Here is a 22,532-nt window from a genome sequence, read left to right on the forward strand (position 1 = left end):
TCCCGTCGTTAGGGGGAGATAAGAAGACGGATGTTCAGCAGGAGCAACAGGAATTTTCGTGGTCTGTCCCCACTATGTCTCACTTCAATCCCCGTTAAAGTGACGAAATCACACAAATATGCTGCAAACATGCCTGCAAGGAAGGACGTTCCTACGAGAGGACGTAGCGCCACCCTACACGGAGGTAGGCATGGTGCAAACGCCAAAGAGAGTGGCACTCTGGCGTTATAGGCCATTGCCCCAGCTAGGATGCATGGGAGGCCCGTGGGTTCGAAGGATACTTTGGCACATTCCAATCCTTTGATCATCAAGACTCAAAATCCATCTCATGAGAATCTTCCGGATTATGGTTATCGTTGGGGGACGCCTCAACATCAAAACCTATTCCTGAGAATATAGAGCTCTATGAAAATTACACTAGTGTACATGAGACGTGGGATAGAAACTCCATCATAATTGATGATGTAGTTGCGCATGAGTTTGTTGAGTCCTATGATATCGAACCACGCTCCGTTGAAGAATGAATGCCAACATAGAGAAATTTGGCCTAAATGGAAAGATGCGATCCAGGTTAAGTTGGATTCTCTAACGAAGAGGAAGGTTTTTGAGCCAGTGATGCCAACACCTTCTAACATAAAACCTATTGACTAATGGGTCTTCGTTAGAAAGCGTTATGAGAAAAAGATATGGCAATCTCGCCTTATGGCGTAAGGCTTCTCACAAAACGCCCTAGAATCGACTACAATGAGACATATTCTCTCATAATGGATGTCATTGCACTCCACTACCCTGTCAGTTTGGTAGTTTCTGAATAACTGAACATTCAGCTTACAAAAGTGGTCACTACATATCTATATGGGGATCTAGATATGGAATATATATGAAGGTTCATGGTGAACTTCATTTACCCAAGTCAAGTGGCTCTAGACCACGGAGCGCGTTCACAATAAGGTTGAAACGCACACTAAAGTGAATACTTGATTGGGAAGGGATATGCCCGCGCGTTTCCATAACAAGTTTCGGATTCTATCGCTGTTTATGTTCGACATGATCTTCATTGGAAGCCCTTAAAGAGTTAAGGGAAACCGCTGAACACTTGAAATCCGAGTTTGAGATGAAAGATCTTGAGAGAACACGATTATATCTCGGTTTGGAACTTGAGCATCGTGTTGATAGATGCCTAGGCGCTTTGACAGGATCAAAGCCTCCAAGCACCCCCATGATCGTCCATAGTCTTGATCCTGAAAAGGATCATTTTCGTCTAAAGGATGATGACGAAGATGTGCTAGAGGCAGGAGTGCCTTACTTAAGTACAATAGGCGCATTATTGTACTTAGCTCAATGCACAAGATCGAACATCTCATTTGCAGTGAACTTGTTAGCTAAGGTATAGCTCTGCGCCAATGCGACGCCATTGGATTTGTGTAAAAGATATCTTTCGGTACTTGAGATGTACGATTGATATGGCTTTATTCTATCCCTACAGAGAAACGATGGATTCGGATCCACCACACATTAGGAACACCGCCAATAGTGTCCTGCGTCCACTATCCCCATCCCAAAACGACATGTGTTTTGGAAGGTTTTGCTGATGTTGGGTATCTCTCTGACCCACACAAAGGTTATTCCCAAACTGGTTAAGTGTTCACCATGAGTAAGACCGCGATATCTTGGTGGTCTACAGAATAGACCTTAGTCGCTATATATTCGAACAATGGAGAGATTATTGCTCTTCACGAAGTGGTTCGTGAATGTATATGGATTGGATCCATAGTTACGCATGTTCGAACAATTGTGGTTTGAAGTCTATCACAGATGAGCCTATGAGCGTATAGGATAATGCTGCTTGTTTTAAACAAATGAAGCAAGACTACATCAAAAGCGACAACACCAAGGATAATCAGCAACAACAGACTCTACTCAAGATCAAAGTGAATTAGGTTTGATATGAGGACAGTGTGGCAGACTTGCTCACTATGTCATTGCCTAAATTCTACTTTCGAGAAACATGTTGGTAACATCGTTTGCGGAAGTTATCCGAACTCCTATAACCGTTGTCATCAGGGGGAGATGTCTACATGTATGGTCTCGAAAAGTGAAGGGTGTGTTGTGCTCTTTTTCCCCTTCGACCGAGGTTATTTTTGTCCCACAAAGTTTTTGTTACTTGGCAAGGTTTTTAATGAGGCAACGAGAGGAGCACCACGTTTGGGCGACACAAGGGGGAGTGTTCAAGTAAATCCAGAATATGTGTCTGGCCCAAACTCGAGGTTACTTGCTCTAGTTGAAATAGAGTTTATATTAGAGATATTCTCGGAGAATCTTAGGAGATATCCAATCAATGTACGATTATGTTTCCATGTACAACTCTATCTCTATGCTTGTAATCCTCTATATAAATAGGCCCCTATTATCAATGAAAGCACGACTCAATTCTCTCTCAATTTTAGTTTTCCTTAAACATCCTAACATTTTTGAAAATTTTAAAATCCTACTTTGTCCCTAAACCAAAAAACTGCATTTCTGCAAACTACCAGGCTTCCGACACCACCTCTCAAAACTTTGCTTCGCTGCTATGAGTGTTACCGTAGGCAAACACTACCTCACTAATGGCTACTGTATATTTTATATTTTCTTGTAATATTTGTGTGTTATCTTATGGATTCATCAATCATCATCATATACAGTAGTTATGGATCTTATTTACCAATATTGAAAATGTCTTGATTCCCACATGACAAGATGATATAAATATTATATAGATTCTTATGGTGGGAATGATAAAAAGTTCTCATGAGATTTGGTTAAGGAATGAGAGGACCCAAGGATCAGATACATATACATGTGTACCAGAACATAGCTATAGGTTAAGAGAGATTAAACTAAACAACCACATTCTTCACTGAGATTCAACCTCCCGTTCCAAGGTATATTTAAGTTTCAATCAAAATTGTGGTCATTGCTTGAACGTCTCTAGAGTTCTTTCGGATCGAAGCCGCTTGAAGATGGTGAGGTGAGAAGAGAAAAAGATCTGAGGATAAATTTGGAAGTTTAAAAGAAAATTTTTGAGAAGAGGTCCAAATGCTAATATCAGAGGTATGAATAGAAGCTCTCAAACAATAATTCAACAAGGAAACCTAGATCATTTTATAGTTGGAAAATAAGGAAACCCAGATCTTATTCTCTACAAAAGTAAGAAAACATTAATGTTATTTCAAAGCTTTACATTAAAGTTATTCCAAAGCTTTCCTTGTCTGAAAATAAAACTTAAACAGAATAGGAAACTAAATACAATACAAAAAGAATCAAATCATACTTCTCAGGTACACTTAGGGGGATTGAGAGTTGGGTTAGGAATAGGTTACATCTGGGTTCATTTCCCTCCAATGTAACAAAAAAACTACTCAAGTTCACTCATTCAATAATTTGGTTAGCAGGTACGTTTTGCACTAATGACATTGAGAAGACGCCATACCTTAAATAGCTTGAATTTTTTCGTACCTTAGAGCAACTCCAACAAAGATGTCAAATTTTTTTTGTCAAATTTGAATTTGACAGCTTATGTGGCAAATGACATTTTGCAAAGTTGCACACTAACAGATGGGTCAAATATCTATTATTATTAAGAGAGAACTTGAAGAAGAATGAGTAGCCCGCCAGAAAATTCTGCAATGGTAGAAAACTTATGCAATCCTTCTGCAATCCAAACTACAATGGTAATGAAATACCTACTGGGGGTGGTTCAATTAATTGAATTGAAACAGTTGGGTGGGTTGCTATGATATGGGCTTCGGTAGAAAGATAGACCCAGAGAGCCATGAAGGTGTAGAAGACTAGATGGTAAAAAACAGAGGTGTTCAAAGGACACATACCCGTATTCTCAGTACTGTGAAAGGCATATGCACAGAGGCAATTAAAACTACAGATCCATAAAAAACTAGAAGATTAAATCTCATTACCCATCAAAAACTAGAAGATTAAATCTCATTACCCATCAAAACTTTGCAATTGCTTCATCAAAATCTCATATTCCCAGTCTTCATTGAGCTCACCTAATCAATCAAGAAGCACTTGGTCTGATCTAATCCTTGATTTTCTATGCAACCTCACTCTCCGACTGATCTCCGACATGGTAGGAAGAAATAGAGAAGCGAGAATGATTGAAGGTCTGCCATGAGTGGCTTCGGTCTGGGTAGGACGAAGGTGAGAAGAGGAAGAGGGAGAATGAGAGAAACAATAAAAAAAGAAAATGACAGATGAGTAGAGGCTGTTATTTTTTGTTAAATAGCGACAAGCGTGGCCCGTGATCCACCATTGTACCGATACTGTCCCAACTTAACCAGTCGTTAGGTGTTGGGTTTTAATCACAAAAAGCCTCGGTACAATTGGATAAGAGCCACCCATTTATAAGTTATATTTTATTTATCACTTTTCCAATGTGAGATCTTTCCTCTCCAACACGCCCCATCACGTGCAACTTAACTCTAGGTCTACACGTGAAATTAATTAATTCAATTCCCACATTGGAAATTGGGACACAAGTCTCATATCGGAGACTTGGTCAATATAATCCAAGGCCCACATTGGACACTTAGTAATAATCCAATCAGAATATTTCGATGGCAATACAAGGAACCGCAATTTGGGCTCATGATATGTGCCTACATGGAGACGCAATTAGAGAAGGACTCGCTCTGATACCATGTTAAACAGCGACAAGCGTGGCTCGTAACCCACCATTGTACCGATATTGTCCCAACTACTTATAAGTTATATTTTATTTGTCACTTTTCCAATATGAGATCTTTCCTCTCCAACATTTTTGACAGAAGAAACAAGAATTGTCTTCCACCGTGGATTTGAAGGATGGGTTGGAGAGATATTGAACTGTCTTTTCTATCTGTTGGAGCTCCACGGTGGATTTTGACCCCACTGTTGGAGATGGTCTTAAATGGCTTGAATGTTTCTCTCTAACCAATTTACTTACAAATGTACTGATTATAAGGAAATCTTCAGTTATTTAAAGACCAAAGTGATAAAGTGAAAAACATTAGAAATATAAAAAACAAAAATTTTGACCTATTGAAGACTAGTTGGACCCTTTTATCAAGGAGGTGATATGCATGCTCATTTTTAATTTTTTATGCTTTATATTACTACTCACACTCGCTATTATGTATAAAATATAACACAACAGAGAGTAGAGGTGGCAAACGGGCCGCTAAGCACGAGCACGGCATGGGCCCGACACGATTAAAAGCGGCCCGGCACGGCCCAAGCCCGTTAGTGGCCCGGCACGACCCGAGCATGTTAGAATAACAGGTCGGGTTGGGCCTAGGAATATTAGCCCATTGGCCCTGCCCGGCCCGAGCCAGTAATGGGCCCGACACGGCCCAAGCACGACATATTGTGGGCCGGCCCATTACAAACACAAAATTTCATTTTGTTTTTAAAAATATTAAAAAACCACAATGATGAGATTTGAATATTAGACTTTTTTATTTAAAATCTCATGACAATTCCACCAATGCTATTTCTTTTATGTTATTAAAATAGTGAAATAAAACATTATATCCTTATTTTGACATAAAATATTTTTTCTAAATATTACATATATGTTTATTAATAAAGACTAATCTCATAATAATACAACTATAGAATGAAGGAAAGAATAATATGATACTAAATCTTCATTATATTAATAAAGATTAATCTCACAATAATATACTAAAAGCAATATATTTTGAGTTTTTTTTTTTCTTTCTTTCTTATAGTGGAATATAAAAAATTATTAGAAAACTAATCTTAAAAAGCTAAGATTGAGAAAAACATCGTAGAACTTAATTTATTTGAAATTTCTAAATAATTAAATAAAATTATTTTTTATTTATTCAAATTAAGATTTTAAAACCGTGCTTTATAGTGGGTAGGCACGAGCACGACCCGACACGATATGGGCTCGGGCCATGGGCCAGACCGGGCTTAATGTTTAAGTAAATGGGCCGGCACGAGCCCGGCAAGATAATAAATGGGCCGGCCCAAGCACAGCAAGAAGCACGACTAGGCCAGCTTAAAATGGGCCGGACAGGCCCGTTTGCCACCTCTAACAGAGAGTTTATTACTAATTTTAAAAGAAAAGGTGGTGTGAATATCACCTCCCTTCCATCATGCTATTTAAAGTTCAAGGTTTAGTGCAGAATATATTCTGACTAATTATGTCATCATGATAGATTTATCATATCGGAATAATCAATACTGTGTTGGTCAAACCGTTTGACTATGTCCATCTCACATTTGCTAAATTTGGAGTTTTCCAAGCTGAAAATGGTTTTGTAATAATCAACTACTTAATTATCTCTCCGAAACAAGAATTTGTTTCTGCTAGGATTATATCCTAACTAACAAATTTAGCATTTTAGATCTAAATATGGCAAAAGAGGTAGGTTAAGAGCTTCACAATACCTAATTGATTTGGTACTCTCAAGTTGTTGAAACAGAGCCATGCATGTTTGTCACATTTTGATGCCTTTATAAACTTGAACACTTTGGGATTTGAGATACAAGAAACAAAGAGTCAGAACATTTATATCTATATCTCCCTCTTTTTAAAGATTTCTGAGAACTCAGAGAGAGATGGCAGGAGGTGGTATTAGTGTTCAGGGCGGAGGTAGAAACTATGAAGGAGGTGTCACCGTTTTTGTGGTATTCGCATGTGTGGCGGCTGCCACAGGTGGTCTCCTCTTTGGATATGATATTGGAATCTCAGGAGGTGTGACATCAATGGAGTCATTCTTGAGCAAGTTCTTCCCATCTGTGTACCACAAGATGAAGAATGAGACTGCTGATCAAAACCAGTACTGTAAATTCGATAGCCAACTCCTCACATTGTTCACCTCTTCTCTTTACATTGCTGCGCTGGTGGCTTCCTTCTTTGCTTCATCGGTAACTAGGAGATTTGGTCGAAAAATATCCATGCTAGTGGCAGGCCTTGTTTTCTTCATTGGCTCTATCCTAAACGGTATTGCCATTAACATCATAATTTTGATCATAAGTCGTCTCTTGCTTGGTGTTGGTGTTGGATTTGCTAATCAGGTAAAAATATTCTTAATAAACAAATTGATATTATATTATCAACTTATTTTTCCTGACAGCTTAAGCTTGTTTGCAGTCTGTTCCGGTTTATCTTGCGGAAATGGCTCCAACAAAGATTAGAGGAGCACTCAACATGGGCTTTCAAATGGCCATCACCATTGGTATTCTAGTAGCGGGGCTTGTTAACTTTGGCACTGCCAAGATCAAGGGTGGATATGGTTGGAGGATTTCTTTGGCTCTTGCAGCAATCCCTTCCTTGATCATGACTGTTTCTGCAATCTTTCTGCCCGATACACCAAATTCAATGGTAGAGAGAGGACACCCTGAGAAGGCTAGGAAAATGTTACAAAAAATTCGTGGCACTGACAATGTCAATGATGAGTTCCAAGACCTTGTTGATGCTACTGAGGCTGCACATAAAGTGGAGAACCAATGGGGAAACATCATGCAACCAAGATATAGGCCTCAACTTATCATTTGTGTTCTCATTCCATTCTTCCAGCAGCTCACGGGCATCAATGTGATCATGTTTTACGCGCCTGTTCTTTTCAAGACTTTGGGCTTTGGAGATGAAGCTTCTCTCATGTCTGCAGTCATCACAGGTGGTGTTAACGTTGTTTGTACCGTAGTGTCCATGGTCGTTGTTGACAAGTTTGGAAGAAAAGTGTTATTCCTCGAAGGTGGATTGCAAATGGTCCTTTGCCAGGTATTTTCTTATTTAGCTTGGCCAGAATCCTATAAATACAACTAATTACTCCTTTCTTATTTAATTCTTAACATACCTTCTACGACTGTAGATTGCCGTCGGAGTCATGATTGCCTTGCAGTTTGGTCTTAGCGGACAAGGAACATTTACAAAGGCTGAAGCTAATTGGGTCTTGGTCTTCATATGTGGATATGTTGCAGCATTTGCATGGTCTTGGGGTCCATTAGGTTGGTTGGTCCCGAGTGAGATCTGTCCTTTGGAGATCCGATCAGCCGGACAAGCCATCAATGTCTCAGTTAACATGTTCTTTACTTTTCTCATTGGCCAGGGCTTCCTCACCATGCTTTGCCACCTGAAGTTTGGTCTCTTCTTTTTCTTTGCCGGTTGGGTGACCGTTATGACCATTTTCGTCTCCTTCTTCCTACCCGAGACAAAGAACGTCCCCATTGAAGAGATGAATAGAGTGTGGAAAGCACACTGGTTTTGGGGAAAGTACATCCCAGATGAGGCTGTCATTGGTCATGATAAACATGACAAAGCTGTAGTTTGATGAACTAGAGTAGATTTTGAAAGTGTTGTATGCGTACATAACTCCAAGATCCGTTACAAGACAAATAATTTTTCCACGTTTTATAATTTACATACATCTAAACTCTTACTGATGTTCAATTTCAGAACCTAACACTACTTATAACATTATGTACTTTAAGAACCTATAACATTATGTACTTTAAGAAGCTTTAGTCCGGATTGGAAATAATCATCCCTATCACCACCCATCTAGTTGGAGATACAAAAATAGAAGAGAGAAACGAGAAGAAGGTAGGTTATTAATAAAAAAATAAGTGCGAAATCCATCCTTGTGATAATTTTCGGAGATTTACAGCTTCAATTATACTATAGAATGTCAAAAGAGGGGGGGAAAAAGGGAAGGGATTACCACATTACAGTCATTGAAGTGATGGTATAGGCACGTACGCTAATCCAAATGGAAGTGGGCTATGCGACTGATATAGATTCCAAAAAAGCATCCACATACTCTTTAAGCTTAACTTTTGTAATTGCACCCTCTCTTCTACTTTCTGGAACTTCCTGTCCATTCTTGAAGAGAATCAAAGCAGGCAAACCATAAACTTTGTATTCTTCAATTAATCGTGGGTTTGCATCATGATCGATCTTAACAACTGCTAATCTGTCTTTATATTCCTGAGGATTAATAAATGAACTCATTCAGATGTTTGAATGAATTGTATAATCATACAGCCTTGAGATAAAATGATCTTGTTTGTCTATGTTGGTCTTAACAGACTGATAGACAATGAGATATGAAATGCTCTGAAAATTTAGTAGACAGTAATTAGGTTTCTGCAATCTTAATCAGTGCAGCCAACATAATCTTTTCAGTTTATGCATTTTCAGTGTTGAAGGAATCACATTTTCTAACCAAATTAGCTGAGGACGTGATCTAGCAGTTTCTGTAATTATAAGCCATCTAGACTACTGCAGTCAGAAAACTGGTTCCTCTAAACCAGACACAGTCCCATTTTTTGGGCGCCCATTTTTGTACTTGTAGGTGTTAGTGGCAAACCATTCTACTCAAATATCATTATGTTAAAGAAAACATGTGACAGTAGGGTTCCTGATTTCTGGTTTAGCGTCTATCATGTGAAAAATGTGAACACTTAATTTGGGTGGAACTATACAGGCTGAAATGGTGTATCAGATAGCCTCTTACTAAACAGAGAATGAAACATGTGATGACAGGATTTCTGACTTCTATTCTTACTACACAGAGAAAATAGTTCTATACTTGCGACTACTTTATATGAGCAAAGACACAGGATTGAGTTAGAATGTCTTAATTTGTACATTTGAGGATATTGTTTCTCGGCCACCCAACCTACCATTTAGTAATAGAAACCTGTAAGTTACCCAAACGATGCAAACAAACAGTCTAAATGAGGACCTGGTAGAGTGGTAGTTTTCAGTGTTTGTGCACATTTATCGCTTAATTCTATCTTTTCATCTGATGAGAAAAACTGTATTCTTTATCTATGCTTAGTCTTGATCAAATGTAACACATTTCCTATGGTCTCAAACTTTTCCCAATGATCCAATTCCCTAAGAAGGTTGCACAATGGCCTCCAAAAGTCCACAAACTAATCCTATTTTTACTAACTAGTCCATATGCATACATCAGAGCTAATCTACAACTGTATCGAGTTAGTCTACTTCTGTATAGAACTAGTCCGCCACTGTCAGAAATTAAACGTAATGCAGACTTTTGCTTAAATAAACATATGCCAATGGTGATTAAAAGATACGAGAGAGACAGAATTGAACCTGAGCAACCCATTCCATGGCGGGAGAAATTAAGCGGCAAGGACCGCACCAGTTGGCAACAAACTCGACAAGAACCGGACGGTCCGAGTTAAGAACCGTATCCCGAAACTGGGTCTCGTTGATTTCCTGAATAGCAGCACTTGAAGCGATTGAAAACTTGGGAGCTGTACAAGAAGAGTTGCGATGACCAACTTGTTTCTTTTGGGTGTAGAAGAAGCTGGAGAAGTGCTTCTTTGACGAGAGATTGAGAGAAGTGGTTGGTGAATAAGAGTTGCAAGTAACTGTACGGACTGGAGAGAAGGGTGGTATGGATAGTAATGCTGAATTGGAGACGACGGTGTCCATGTTCTTTCTTTTCTTTTCTAGACTTCTAGTTTGTGAGAAACAGAGGAGAGGGGTAAACGTTTTGTTCATATAACTCGGTCTCTGTTTGCGCTTTATGAGTGAGAGGAGAACCATTGCTCGCTCGGCGTGGTGGAAGCTTATTGGCCACAGAATCTCAAATTTGGGTATCTCATCTATGTTCGACTGTGGAGGGGTTACGAGAGAAAGTAGCATTTTGTGGATCAGACACATTTTGTTTTCTCATCTCTTTGTACTTTTTTGTTTAGGGGAGGGAATGGAATCCTTATAATCTAATTTTTACATAATTCTCTTCCCTCCCTTACTGCTTCAATTAATTATAATTTTTCACATAACACCGTTATGTCCACATCTGAAAATTTGAAGGCTTCGTTCAAACGAGGTTTGAGAAGAGTTTTTACATACAAAAATTTATTATTTAATTGCCATCCAAAAATTAACATATGTAAAATTATTGATTGTCATCCATAAATGAACATACGAAAAATCACAACATTAATTTTTCTCCGAAATATTGTTGGGATTAAGTTTCGTATGGTTTCTCACAATGAAAATTGAGAAATTATATATATATATATATAGTGCCATCAGTGTAAAGCATCAATGATATGTAAAAGACTTATCTCAAAATTCTCTCTTTATTCTTCCCTGTTATTCAATAACTTGTGTATTTGATCACATGAATGGAATTTTCAAATACAAAGGGATACATATAAATTACAAAATGCTTGGATACAACTGATATTGTGTTTAGCTGCTTATTAAATGATATGTGTTGGGGACCGATAGATAGTACTCGAAACACAATAGATAGGATCAATGAAAAACTACGATAGGATATGACATAGCCAATCAGCAGACACAATGACACTTGTGCTGATCACTGCATTTACCTGCATCGCACAAAGCATTTATGCAATATGTCCAACAGTTACCATCTGGTAAAGTTTCCGAGCCATGCCTATCGTTTATGCCGGGAGTACATTCTCCAAGTTCAGGATGGTCTTTGCAGCATTTCGATTGAGCTTTTGTTGCTTGGAAATCTGAATCATAAAGTATTAATTCATCATCATTATATGACCATAAAGTCTTGCCTAAAAGCTTTATTCTATTTGGTGAAGTTTGGAGTATTTGTCCAATCTAGATAATCCATACTATTCTTTTTTATACAAATCCAAGAATAACAAAAATTAAAATGCATCGTGCACTACCACAAAATCGAATGTCCAAACGAAAATTTCAATATCTAATAACTATTTGCAAAACTATAATACACACACATATATGTACATGTATAAATAAGTAAAGATAGACTGATTATTTCTTTTGGATTAGATTGTGAGTAAGAAAGTGAAAAGTAATCTGTTGTATAAGAAGATGAAGTGCGTTTACCGAGTGTAATATCTACTAGTGCATTTCATTAGTTTACAAAACTTGGAAGACTAAAACAAGTTTAGAGTTGAGGAAAACTATATACGTACACAACAAGTTGGTTATTTAAACACCATGTAATCATAACACACACACACACACACACACACACACACATATATATATATATATATAGTTAGAAACGAACCGATGCACAACATGAGAAGCACCAAGAGAACCATTGAAACAGCTCCTAGTTTAGCCATCTGTATTGCTCAAGAGAAACTGCTAACAGCTTGTTTTTTCTTGGAGAATAATGCTATGGAGAAACTTCAGAATGCATGTATTTATACCACAACATGGGAAGGGTTGAAGCAAAACAAAGAGGAAGAAAAGAAAACATTTGAGAAGATGCCATATATTCACAGCATTAATTTTGAAAGAAATACATACTTAACATGTTTAATGTTTCCCTTTTAAAAAAAAAAAATGCATACTAGCATGTATAGTAACAAATTGAAGATTTTCTATCAAACATCAGTCATACATTCAAAGAGGAATATTTTGAGAATTTGAATTTGATCATATACCTATTACACATAAATTTGTTTTTTTTTTTTTTTTGAAGAGAAAGGAATTTTATTAATGAGTACGAGGGAGATCGTACATGAGGGCATCCAGAATTAAGTCTGGAGCATTAACAAACCATTCATGATGAACATTAGAATCAAAACTATGACTAGCAAGCCTATGAGCTACTGTATTAGCCTGACGAGAGGCATACCTAATGCAAACATCGTTACTAGAACGAACCAGATCTTTAACCTCTGCAATTAAAGCACTAAGAGAAGATAGGTTCGCCACCTCATTGTTTATATCCCCCACTGCTATTAGGCAGTTGCTTTCAGCCACAGCTTTTGTTACTTGCATGTCTTGCAGAAATAACAAACCATGTTTTAAGGCCAGCAACTTGGAGTGTAATGGAGAACTAACAAAAGTCACCCTGTGAGAGAAAGCAGCGATAAACAGCCCTTGAGAATTCCTGAGAACCCCACCAATACCACCATATGGAACATGAGGCATAAATGCACCATCTACGTTCAGTTTCAGAGAGACTCCAATAGGAGGGATCCATTTTTTAGCTAGCCTCTGTCTACCCCGAGGCGAACTCCCAGACAAGTTAGCTTGCAAATATTCCTCATACCAAGCCAAGGAAGAGGCCACCAGACTTGAGCTAGTTTGTGAGTGATTCCGCCACAACACATCATTTCGATTTCGCCAAATATTCCACAGGAGAATAAGCAACTTATCGAAAAGCATTGAGGATAGAGAGCTGGCCCTCTCCAGGAACCATTCCTTCCACGATAAAGTTGATGGTTGAATGCAATAAGGTGGGGCACTCAGTATAGGACGAGCAATAGGGCAATCATAAAACAAATGTTTAAGTGTCTCAGCTGCCTGAGAACACACAGTGCACTCTAACTCACCCGTGTAGCCCTTTAAAATCAGAGCCACCCTAGTGGGAAGACGATTATGAGCTGCTCGCCAACCAAAAATAGCCACCTTGTTTGGAACCTTAGCTTTCCACAGAGCCTTCCATAGTGGGGCATAAGGGTCCCCTAGTGATGAAGAAGCAAATATATTACCAATGGCAAAATCCCGGGCAACTGAGTACGCTGACTTAACCGAGAAGAAACCTCTTTCGTCGAGCTTCCATGCAATCCTGTCATATGCGAAGCGTCTACTCAAGGGAATAGAAAGAACCCTTGTAGCTACATCATTGTCAAAACAAGCATGCACTGGAATAGGGTCCCAAGACCAGGAACTCGTATCCAACAAGTCCGAAACTGTCTCAAACACAGTATCAGGCGGTCTAGCTAGTGAATGAGCTGCAACATTAGGAATCCATTCATCATCCCAAATCTTCACAGAAGAACCATTACCAATTCTCCAAAATAGGCCAGCTTGGAGTATTGGTCTAGCCTTCATTATACTACGCCAAGAATAGGAAGGCTTATCCCCCATATCAGCGGTAAGAAAAGATCCATTAGGATAGTAGATGGCTTTGAAAACCCTAGCTACAAGTGAATCAGGATGAGATAAAAGTCGCCACCCTTGTTTTGATAGCATGGCTAGATTATGGGCAAACAAATGTTTAAAACCCAAACCACCCTGTTCCTTGGGAAGACACATTCTTTCCCAAGACCTCCAATGTATCTTCTCTTTTTCATCAGTACTTCCCCAAAAGAATTGAGAGCAGAGCTGCTGAAGATCATCACAAAGAGAATTGGGAAGAAAATAACAATTCATAACGTAATTAGGTAAAGCCTGAGCAACAACTTTAATGAGAAGTTCTTTACCTCCTGCACTTAGAAGTTTTGATCTCGAACTAAGTTTCTTAGTGAGACGCTCCTTCAAATAAGCAAAAATGGTTGTTTTGTTATGTCCAACCTGGATAGGAAGTGCCAAGTACAGACCATGCTCCTTAACACATTTGACACCAAGAACTGCCGCTAAGTGATTCCTAGTAGGCAATCCCACATTACAACTGAAAACCACGCTAGATTTAGCCAAATTAATCTTCTGACCCGAAGCCCTAGCGTAGATAGAAAGAATATTCTTATAGGCTTGACATTCTCGAACTGAAGCTTCCCCAAACAGAAAACTGTCATATGCAAACAACAGATGATGTATAGTTGGAGCAGAGGGTGACATAGTAAGGCTTCTGATACTCCCATTCTGGACAGAAGAAGAAATCAAAGCAAAGAGACCCTCAGCACAGAGAATAAAGAGGTAAGGGGATAAAGGATCCCCTTGTCTGATACCCCTTGTTGGCAATATAAAACCAGTAGGAAAGCCATTGATCATAATGGAGTAGCTTATAGACTTAACAGTTGCCAGGATCACATCCACCCATGCTCGACAGAAACCAAGCTTCACAAGAATAGCCTCCAAGTAATTCCACTCAAGCCTGTCATATGCCTTAGAGATATCCAACTTCAATGAGAAAAAGCCGTCTACCTGTCTTCGAAGTTTCTTCATAAAATGTGCTACCTCAGTAGCTACTAAAGTATTGTCAGAGATAAGTCGTCCTGGGACAAAAGCACTTTGTAGAGGGGAAATAATGTCAGGGAGTATCCGTTTCAACCTGTTGGCCAAAACCTTAGAGGCTATCTTATAGACCACAGTGCATAAAGCAATAGGCCTTAAATCTGAAGCTAACTTTGGCTCTTTTATTTTTGGAATCAGAGTCAAATGGGTAAATTTTGATTCCTGGGAAATATATCCTGTACTGAGCACCTCTTGTACTGCCCTGCACACATCTAGCTCTACAACATTCCAAAACTTCTGGAAGAAACAAGGAAACATACCGTCCGGTCCCGGAGATTTGGAGGGATGCATTTGAAATAAGGCTCGTTTGATTTCTTCATCAGAGTAGGGAGTCAAGAGCTCATCATTTATACTATCAGTAACTCGAGGTTGTATACAATCAAGTATCATTTCCGTAGCCAAAGGATCAGACTGTTCAGACTAAAAAATAGATTCATAATACCGGATTAAAACATTAGCCACTCCATCCGGTTCACTAATCCACTATCCATCTTCAGACATCAAACCCTTCACACGGTTACGACTTCTTCTGTTCGACGCTCTCCTGTGAAAGAAGGCTGTATTGCGATCTCCCTCCCGGAGCCATTGAACTTTGGAGCGTTGCCTCTAATAAGTCTCATTCATGGAAAGCAGCTCATTTAGTCTAAACAGCAATGCTTTTTGCTCAGCAAAATGTGAATCCTGATGGTCTTTCTTCATCAAATCATCCAACTTACCTTGAATTAATCACATCTCAACCTGCCTTTGCTGAAACACGCCTTCACGCCAACTCATAAATAGGTTTCCCGTGTGTTTAATCTTTCTGCTGACCTGAAGCATGGTGTTAACGTTAGAGTCCACGGGGGTCTCTAGTTAGCTTTAGAGAGAGAGAGAGAGAGAGTGACACGAGATGTATAGTGGTTCATCTCCCGCCTTAGCGGGAAACTACGTCCACTTGAATGTTACACTAGTGTGTTGAGCCTTGCGGCCCAAGGGGATTACAAAAGATGTAATGGGATGATGTTTAAGTGGGAGGAGGCATTCCTTTTATAGGTGAAGAAATGCTTCTCCTATACATTTTCTTAGATGTGGGACAAGTAACAACTATTTCTAGTATAGAAAAGCTATGTTGTGAGGGCAACTTGGCAAGGCCGGGAAGGTGGCTTCCCGGCGACGTATTTGCCACTTCCGGATACCGTGGCCTAGCTTGAACATAGGGCTACAAGATGCAAGTAGCGGTTGGGCCTCACCATGGCTTATGGGTGTTACTTATGCTTGGTGAGATAGCATACTAGTCTCACTAGTAGAGGTATCTACAAGTCCCCGAAGTCCCCGAGTAAGAGGAGCTTCTTGGTTAGGGAGTTATAATCATGAAGTCATCAAGCATAAGTAACCGGGCGGCACGGAGCCCCTACAAGTCCCCGAACTCCGTAAGCAAGAAGGGACTCGTTAACCTGCACAACGAAGACAAAAAACAGGCATATGTAGAACGCTCGTTGCATTGGGCAACAAATGTGAGTTGCATTGATATGCGTTGGCATATATGAACGTATGAGGTGCATGATACATGTTGATGTATACATGCGAATGGTGCCGAGTACGATCGATTAATTCGTGAACGATGAATACGCGAACGCTTTGTGTTTTGTTTGGTTTTCGCTCGTATTAATGGAACGCGAAAAGAATTCGATTTTTCGCAATCGGTAAACGACAAATGGTAGAAAAATTCAATGTTCCATTAACGTGTAGTGTGTCAAGTAGACATGAGTGTGAAGCTTGGTAATGCCGGGAAGGCATGAGCGGAAAACTCTGGGTTGCCGGGAAGGAATGAGCGGGAAGCTCGAGGATTGCCAGGAAGGCATGAGTGGAAAACTCGTGAGCGGGAAGCTCGGGGTTGCCGGGAAGGCATGAGCGGGAAGCTCAAGGGTTGCCGGGAAGGCATGAGCGGAAAGCTCGGGGGTTGCCCGGAAGGCATGAGCGGGAAGCTCAAGGGTTGCCGGGAAAGCATGAGCGGGAAGCTCGGGGGTTGCCGGGAAGGCATGAGCGGAAAGCTCAAGGGTTGTCGGGAAGGCATGAGCAGAAGCTCAAGGGTTGCCGGGAAGGCATGAGCGGAAGATCAATGGTTGCCGGGAAGGCATGAGCGGAAGCTCAAGGGTTGCCGGGAAGGCATGAGCGGGAAGCTCAAGGATGAGAGGAAGCTCGCGAGTGGAAAGAACGGGGGTGCCGCGAAGGCGTGAGCGGGAAGCTCAAGGGTTGCCGGGAATGCATGAGCGGAAGCTCAAGGGTTGCTGGGAAGGCATGAGCGGGAAGCTCAAAGGTGAGCGGAAACTCAAGGGTGCCGCGAAGGCGTGAGCGGAAGCTCGTGGGTGCCGCGAAGGCGTGAGCGGAAGCTCAAGGGTGCCACGAAGGCGCGAGCGGTAAGCTCGTGAGCGATAAGCTCGTGGGTGCAGCGAAGGCGTGAGCGGAAAGCTCGTGAGCGGAAACTAGAGGTGCCGCGAAGGCGTGAGCGGTAAGCTCGTGAGCGGTAAGCTCGTGAGCGGGAAGCTCATGAGCGGGAGCTCGGGGGTGCCGCGAAGGCGTGAGCGGAAAGCTCATGAGCGGTAAGCTCGTGAGCGGAAGCTCGTGATGCCGGGAATGCATTAACGGGTAGCTCGAAGGTGATGCCCTGAGGCATGAGCGTGACCGTTGTTAATTTTGCTGGGCTGTATCTATAAGTCCCCGAAGTCCCCAGTCAATGAGGGTTTTCAGCGGGGCTGATACCAAAGCGTGGCTTTGTGCCGTATTGCGAACATAATTAGTGCAAGTGCGTCGTCCATCTAGAATTGGTCGGAGCGAACGCTTTCGCCCTTTCGGGTAGGCCCCTGCTAGGCCCTCCGAGGAGTCCCCCACTCCTGGCTATAGACCTCCGGATGGTCGGAAAATTGTTTGATGAGGGGAGCTGCGTTTAAGCAGTGGGCGTTAGGTAGCGAACCTAATCTTAGATACCCAAGCGTCGGGGTTAACTGCCGGATCAATGGATGCCGTGGGCTATGTTAACTGGTCCCTTTACTTTTTTTCTCGAAGGAGAAAAGCTTGACTGCAATGCCGCGTAGCGGTCATTGTCATTATAGCAAATTACCACTACCTACATTTTTTTTTCATAAATTACCATCAGCAGGCCTGTTTTTTTAAATTCCCATGAGCTAGTGTGTAGGGCCCATGTGCAAGGTAGTATACCTTGCTGTCAGATTCATTTCATTTTTAAATTATTTCAATTAGCAAGTAAATTACGAATCTGCCCTTGTGAGTTTGATAATGTAAATTAACACTGCTGAATGTCAGTAGCATTATGAAAAATATTTATTCCGTCTTTGTTTTTCTTTGAAACAACACATTTATTTAATAATTCCAAAAACTATTTATACATATTACAATATGAAACTTGAACACTATATCATTTATCTCTGGCTTTGCTGCTTTCACATACAAGTTGCTTTGAATTTCACCTCTTCTCATGGTGAAGAAGTTTCTCCAGCAGGATTTCTTGGAGTACTGACCCTCAGTGGTATACTGACCCCCAGTAGTATATATACTAGCCCCAGTAGTATACTGACCCTCAGTAGTGTACTGATCCCCAGTAGTATACTGACCTGGCCTTCTTGTATTTGCTCACTTCAGCATTGCTTTCATAGTTTCATTAGCTTCCATCCTGTAAGTCAACCGACAACACAGAGCATAAGGGATAACAAAGTGTGCCCAAAACTGCTTTGGCAATTACAACTCTAATCCTTTCTCTTCAAATATGTTGAAACAACTCTAATTCTTTCTCTTCAAAAATCATAGCATTCAAACACATAAGAACTGTCACTAAACTTGGAGCCTAATCTCTAATAATCTCTATAGAATTCTGAACAAACATGAATAATAGTACCAGCAACAACACAATTCTAAAACTATGATTCCACAGCAAGACTACAGACACAGATCACATTCACTTATAACCATCCAACACAATGGTTTCCATACACAGAGCCCAACAACTAACCCCATGTCAAAACCTCACTACCCTGAACCCCTTTATCAAAACATAACATGTATTCACAAAACAAAATTCAACAATAAACCATCAAATGCAGCATAGAATTTAGTTCTCCAATCAAAAACTTCTATAAAGGAACAATTTTTACCTCTTCGAAAAGCAGGGATCGAATTGGAAGTGATGGCATCTCTACAAGCCCGCATTGCTGCGGACGTAACATCTTGCCTGTTTCACCACACAATTCATCAAACTCAGCATTACAAAACTACCATCTTTAACACAAAGTACCAATCTTTGATCATCAAAACTTAAAACTACACAAAACTCTCCAATGGGTAATCATCAAATATGTTCTAGCATAAAGTCCATATCTTTTTATGTTCAAAACTTAAAACTACACAAAGATTCTCTTCTGGGCAATCATCAAGTGTGTGAAACAAACCGAGAACAGAGTCAACTGGGAAAAAGGAAGCTCACCCATGTTGGTCGTAGCTCACACCCATCTCCACGAACAAGAGCTTCATAGGTTGAGCTGAGCCGCTGGTCTCACTTTTCTGGGCTTCCATGGCAGTCGATGCGACCTTGCCACTCGCTTCGACTCCTCGCTTTGCCGCCTCGCCGCCTCACTTTGCCGATTGCCTCGCCGCCTTGCTTTGCCGCCTCGCCTCACCGACTACTTCGCCATCGGAGCCTTGATTTGCTACTCTGATTTGTTGCTTAGCTGCAGAAATGGAAGAGAGGTTTTGATTTTGGGGAGAAATGGATCTGAAAGAGATATGAGAGAAAGCGAGAGCTGTATCGTGATAGATATAGAATGAGTGGCAATTTTTGTAATTTCACTGTCCTTTTTGTCCTTAATATATTGAATCGTTACTGTAGCTAGGTTTAATTTGACCGCACGGGGACCGTGTTTGTAGCCCTTGCGCATGGAAAAGAAATGAAAGAATTTGTAGCTAGTGGTCATTAACTCTTGTCATTATGAGGCGTTGCCTTACCGCTTGGCGGTTGGTCGTAGACCATAGACTCGTAACGTTTGTATTTGTATGAAAAATGACAAACGAATAGAGCAAGTAATAATAGTTTGTTTGAGTGTCCCATGTTTATCTAATTGAGTTGCAATTAAAATAGAAGCATGGCATACGTGTATAGCATGTACTTGTAATGTGGATGCTAATATCATTTTGCATTTTTGTAGATATGCTTAAGGATCATTGAGATCGGTATGTGAAGCATGGCATATCTAGCATGTGAGACTTAGAAAGTGTTGCCAAATCTACGAAATGTTGTAGGCATGCTTAAAAGTTATGGAAGCATGTAAGGATATATCAAGTGTGATATTCTGTAAGCATGCTTAAAAGTAGTGAAAGCATGTAACAGCTCTAATTGCAAGAGCGTAGAAAAGAAGATATAGTTACTTATCTTATTCTGATAATGTACGTCAACTCGTAGTTGAGGTTGAATGCTCCATAGAAATAATTGAATTTCCTTAGAACAAAATAGGTGATTAGTACATGAGTATGTAGAATCAACACTAGCATTTTGCATATGTACTTTGATAAGATAGACAAAAGATTTGAGTATATGCATCATGGAGGCAAACGAGCCAAGTATCGACTAAACGTGTATACGAAACTTTGCTGGGGGAGGAGCAAATATAATATGTAGCTATATAGGTAGATTGTCGGTGCCCATGTATAGCCTAGATAGTTTAGGCAAGTGTACATGTATATTTCTGACATAGTTTAGTCAAATAAAGTTGATGCTTGGTTTTGCTGCAGAGATAAAGTTGATGCATGCACTTGAGCTAAGAGAAATCAGGGCCACGTGCCACTTAATTATGTTTCCTATGGTAGCATATCATGATGTCTAGTATGGTATGTATCATGGTGTACTTATAAATAATAATTTGTTTGTGTGGAACAGAGGCATATATGTGGTGTTCCAAGCTAGACGTACATCGCTATAAACACATGGTAAGGAGAACCTAGTGCATCATGCTGCTGATATGTGGCAGTAAAATAGTCATGCTTTTTCACATATAAGCACGTGGTGTGCAACTATAATTCCAATGCATGCTTATCAACAAAGGTAAGAGAAGAGCAGAGCATCAGTGGACTTAGCTCATTTGGTATGTGAGTGCAGATGAAATCCATGGTGAAACCATAGTGCCAAGCAACGAGATTCAGAGTGGATGCACGGAGAATATAGGAATGAGCTCCAAGCCGCTCGTTGATGTTTGAATGCCCAGAGTTGATAGGTGGTGATGTCCGGCCGAGCATGGTGCTCGGCGGAGCGGGCCTTGTTGATGGAGGAGCTTTGGTCAGCGGTAGTGCTCGGCGGAGCGGAGTTTTGTCGGCGGAGGTGAAGCTCAGCGGTGAACAGTTTAGCGGAGGTGAAGTTCGGAAGCTGGAACTTGCCTTGTCGTTGATGGCAGCTGGGTGGCAACTAGCTGGCGGGAGTCTAGCCAAAGCTGGGCTGGGCGGAGACGATGGTTGGGTTGTGCGGGCTGGTTGCTGGTCGCTAGCGGAGACTATGCGAGGCTGGCGGAGCAGAGCCGCTGGCTGGATGGAAGTTGCGTTCAGCGGAGGTTTTGCCAGCGGAGCCCGGTGGCCGTTTCTGGTCGGTGGTATCCAGCGGTACTCGGTGCTCAGCGGAAACACGGAGCTTGGCGGAGACTCGCTCCGCGAAAACACGGAGCTCAGCGGAAGCTTTGCCGGACGGAGCTCGGCGGTGGCAGTCAAGCTTGCCGGCAGTGCCAATAAAGTTTGTTGGCGGTGCCAGTGAAGCTTTGGCGGTGCCTAGCGGAGGTTTGGCCGCTGGTAGTGGTCGGCGGTGAGGTTTGGCTAGCGGTGGAGCTTGTCAGCGGCTCTCTTGGCTAGCAGAGGAGGGCAGTGATGCCCAACTGGAGCTTGGCCAGCGGTAAAGAGCGGTGATGATGGAGCTTTGGATCATCAGCGGAGCATGGACGGCTGAACTCGGAGCTCAGCGGAGGTTTGGAGCTCGGCGGAGCTGGCTAGCGGTGCTTGCAAGGAACCTTGATCAGCGGGGCGGAGCCTTGCCGGTGGAGGCAGCCTTAGTTGGCGGAAGTTACGGCCAGTGGTAGCGGAGCTCGGATGGAGGTCGCCGCGCCAAACAAAGTTTGAGCTGGCGGTGGGTTACAGCTGGGTTGTGCAAGCGGAGGCTATGCGCTGGTGGGCAGGCCTGGCAGAGATGGTGCCAGTGGTGGATGGAGCTGGGCGGAGCGGAGCAGCTGGCTGGTGGTGGCAGTGAAGCCTGCTGGTCACTTGGAGCTCGGCGGAGGGACTGAGCTAAGCGGAGGCTCGATGCCGGCGGAGTTGTGCCGCTGGTGTTTATCCATGGGTGCCCAGAGAAATCTTTTGGGTGTCCAGAGTAAATTAGCAGCAAATTTTTTTTTTTTTTTTTTTTTGAATTAAGTTTAGCGTTTACTTTGTTGTTGGTGTTGACCAACAGTGAGTTAGCATTGCCCAGCGTTGACTGAACGTTGACCAAACCTACTCGGTGCTGACCAACCTTGATTTGGATTTTTGCGAG

At 41.4% G+C, this 22,532-nt stretch overlaps 2 protein-coding genes across 2 annotated transcripts; one reads left to right on the forward strand and one right to left on the reverse strand.

Annotated features, from left to right (window-relative positions):
• Nucleotides 1-6,575: 6,575 nt before the first annotated feature.
• LOC133712690 (sugar transport protein 10-like) lies at nt 6,576-8,464 on the forward strand. Its single transcript, XM_062138795.1, has 3 exons — nt 6,576-7,089; nt 7,166-7,795; nt 7,887-8,464. Exons 1-3 carry the CDS (start codon nt 6,631-6,633, stop codon nt 8,343-8,345), a joined length of 1,548 nt encoding a protein of 515 aa, XP_061994779.1. The 5' UTR covers nt 6,576-6,630; the 3' UTR covers nt 8,346-8,464.
• A 132-nt stretch (nt 8,465-8,596) lies between these two features.
• On the reverse strand, nt 8,597-10,560 carry LOC133712689 (thioredoxin X, chloroplastic). Its single transcript, XM_062138794.1, has 2 exons — nt 10,139-10,560; nt 8,597-9,001 (listed from the first exon to the last, which is right to left on the reverse strand). Exons 1-2 carry the CDS (start codon nt 10,550-10,552, stop codon nt 8,795-8,797), a joined length of 621 nt encoding a protein of 206 aa, XP_061994778.1. The 5' UTR covers nt 10,553-10,560; the 3' UTR covers nt 8,597-8,794.
• Nucleotides 10,561-22,532: the final 11,972 nt, after the last annotated feature.

Source organism: Rosa rugosa, chromosome 5 (assembly GCF_958449725.1).
Source record: "Rosa rugosa chromosome 5, drRosRugo1.1, whole genome shotgun sequence".
NCBI lineage: Eukaryota > Viridiplantae > Streptophyta > Magnoliopsida > Rosales > Rosaceae > Rosa > Rosa rugosa.

What these genes read in the sequence shown, in the direction of transcription:
- LOC133712689 (XM_062138794.1), bottom strand. Translation starts at nt 10,552, where the DNA reads ATGAACAAAACGTTTACCCCTCTCCTCTGTTTCTCACAAACTAGAAGT. An exon ending in CCATGGAATGGGTTGCTCAG is followed by an intron (nt 9,002 to 10,138) that starts GTTCAATTCTGT and finishes ATTAATCCTCAG; the next exon opens with GAATATAAAGACAGATTAGC.
- LOC133712690 (XM_062138795.1), top strand. Translation starts at nt 6,631, where the DNA reads ATGGCAGGAGGTGGTATTAGTGTTCAGGGCGGAGGTAGAAACTATGAA. An exon ending in GTGTTGGATTTGCTAATCAG is followed by an intron (nt 7,090 to 7,165) that starts GTAAAAATATTC and finishes GCTTGTTTGCAG; the next exon opens with TCTGTTCCGGTTTATCTTGC. An exon ending in TGCAAATGGTCCTTTGCCAG is followed by an intron (nt 7,796 to 7,886) that starts GTATTTTCTTAT and finishes CTACGACTGTAG; the next exon opens with ATTGCCGTCGGAGTCATGAT.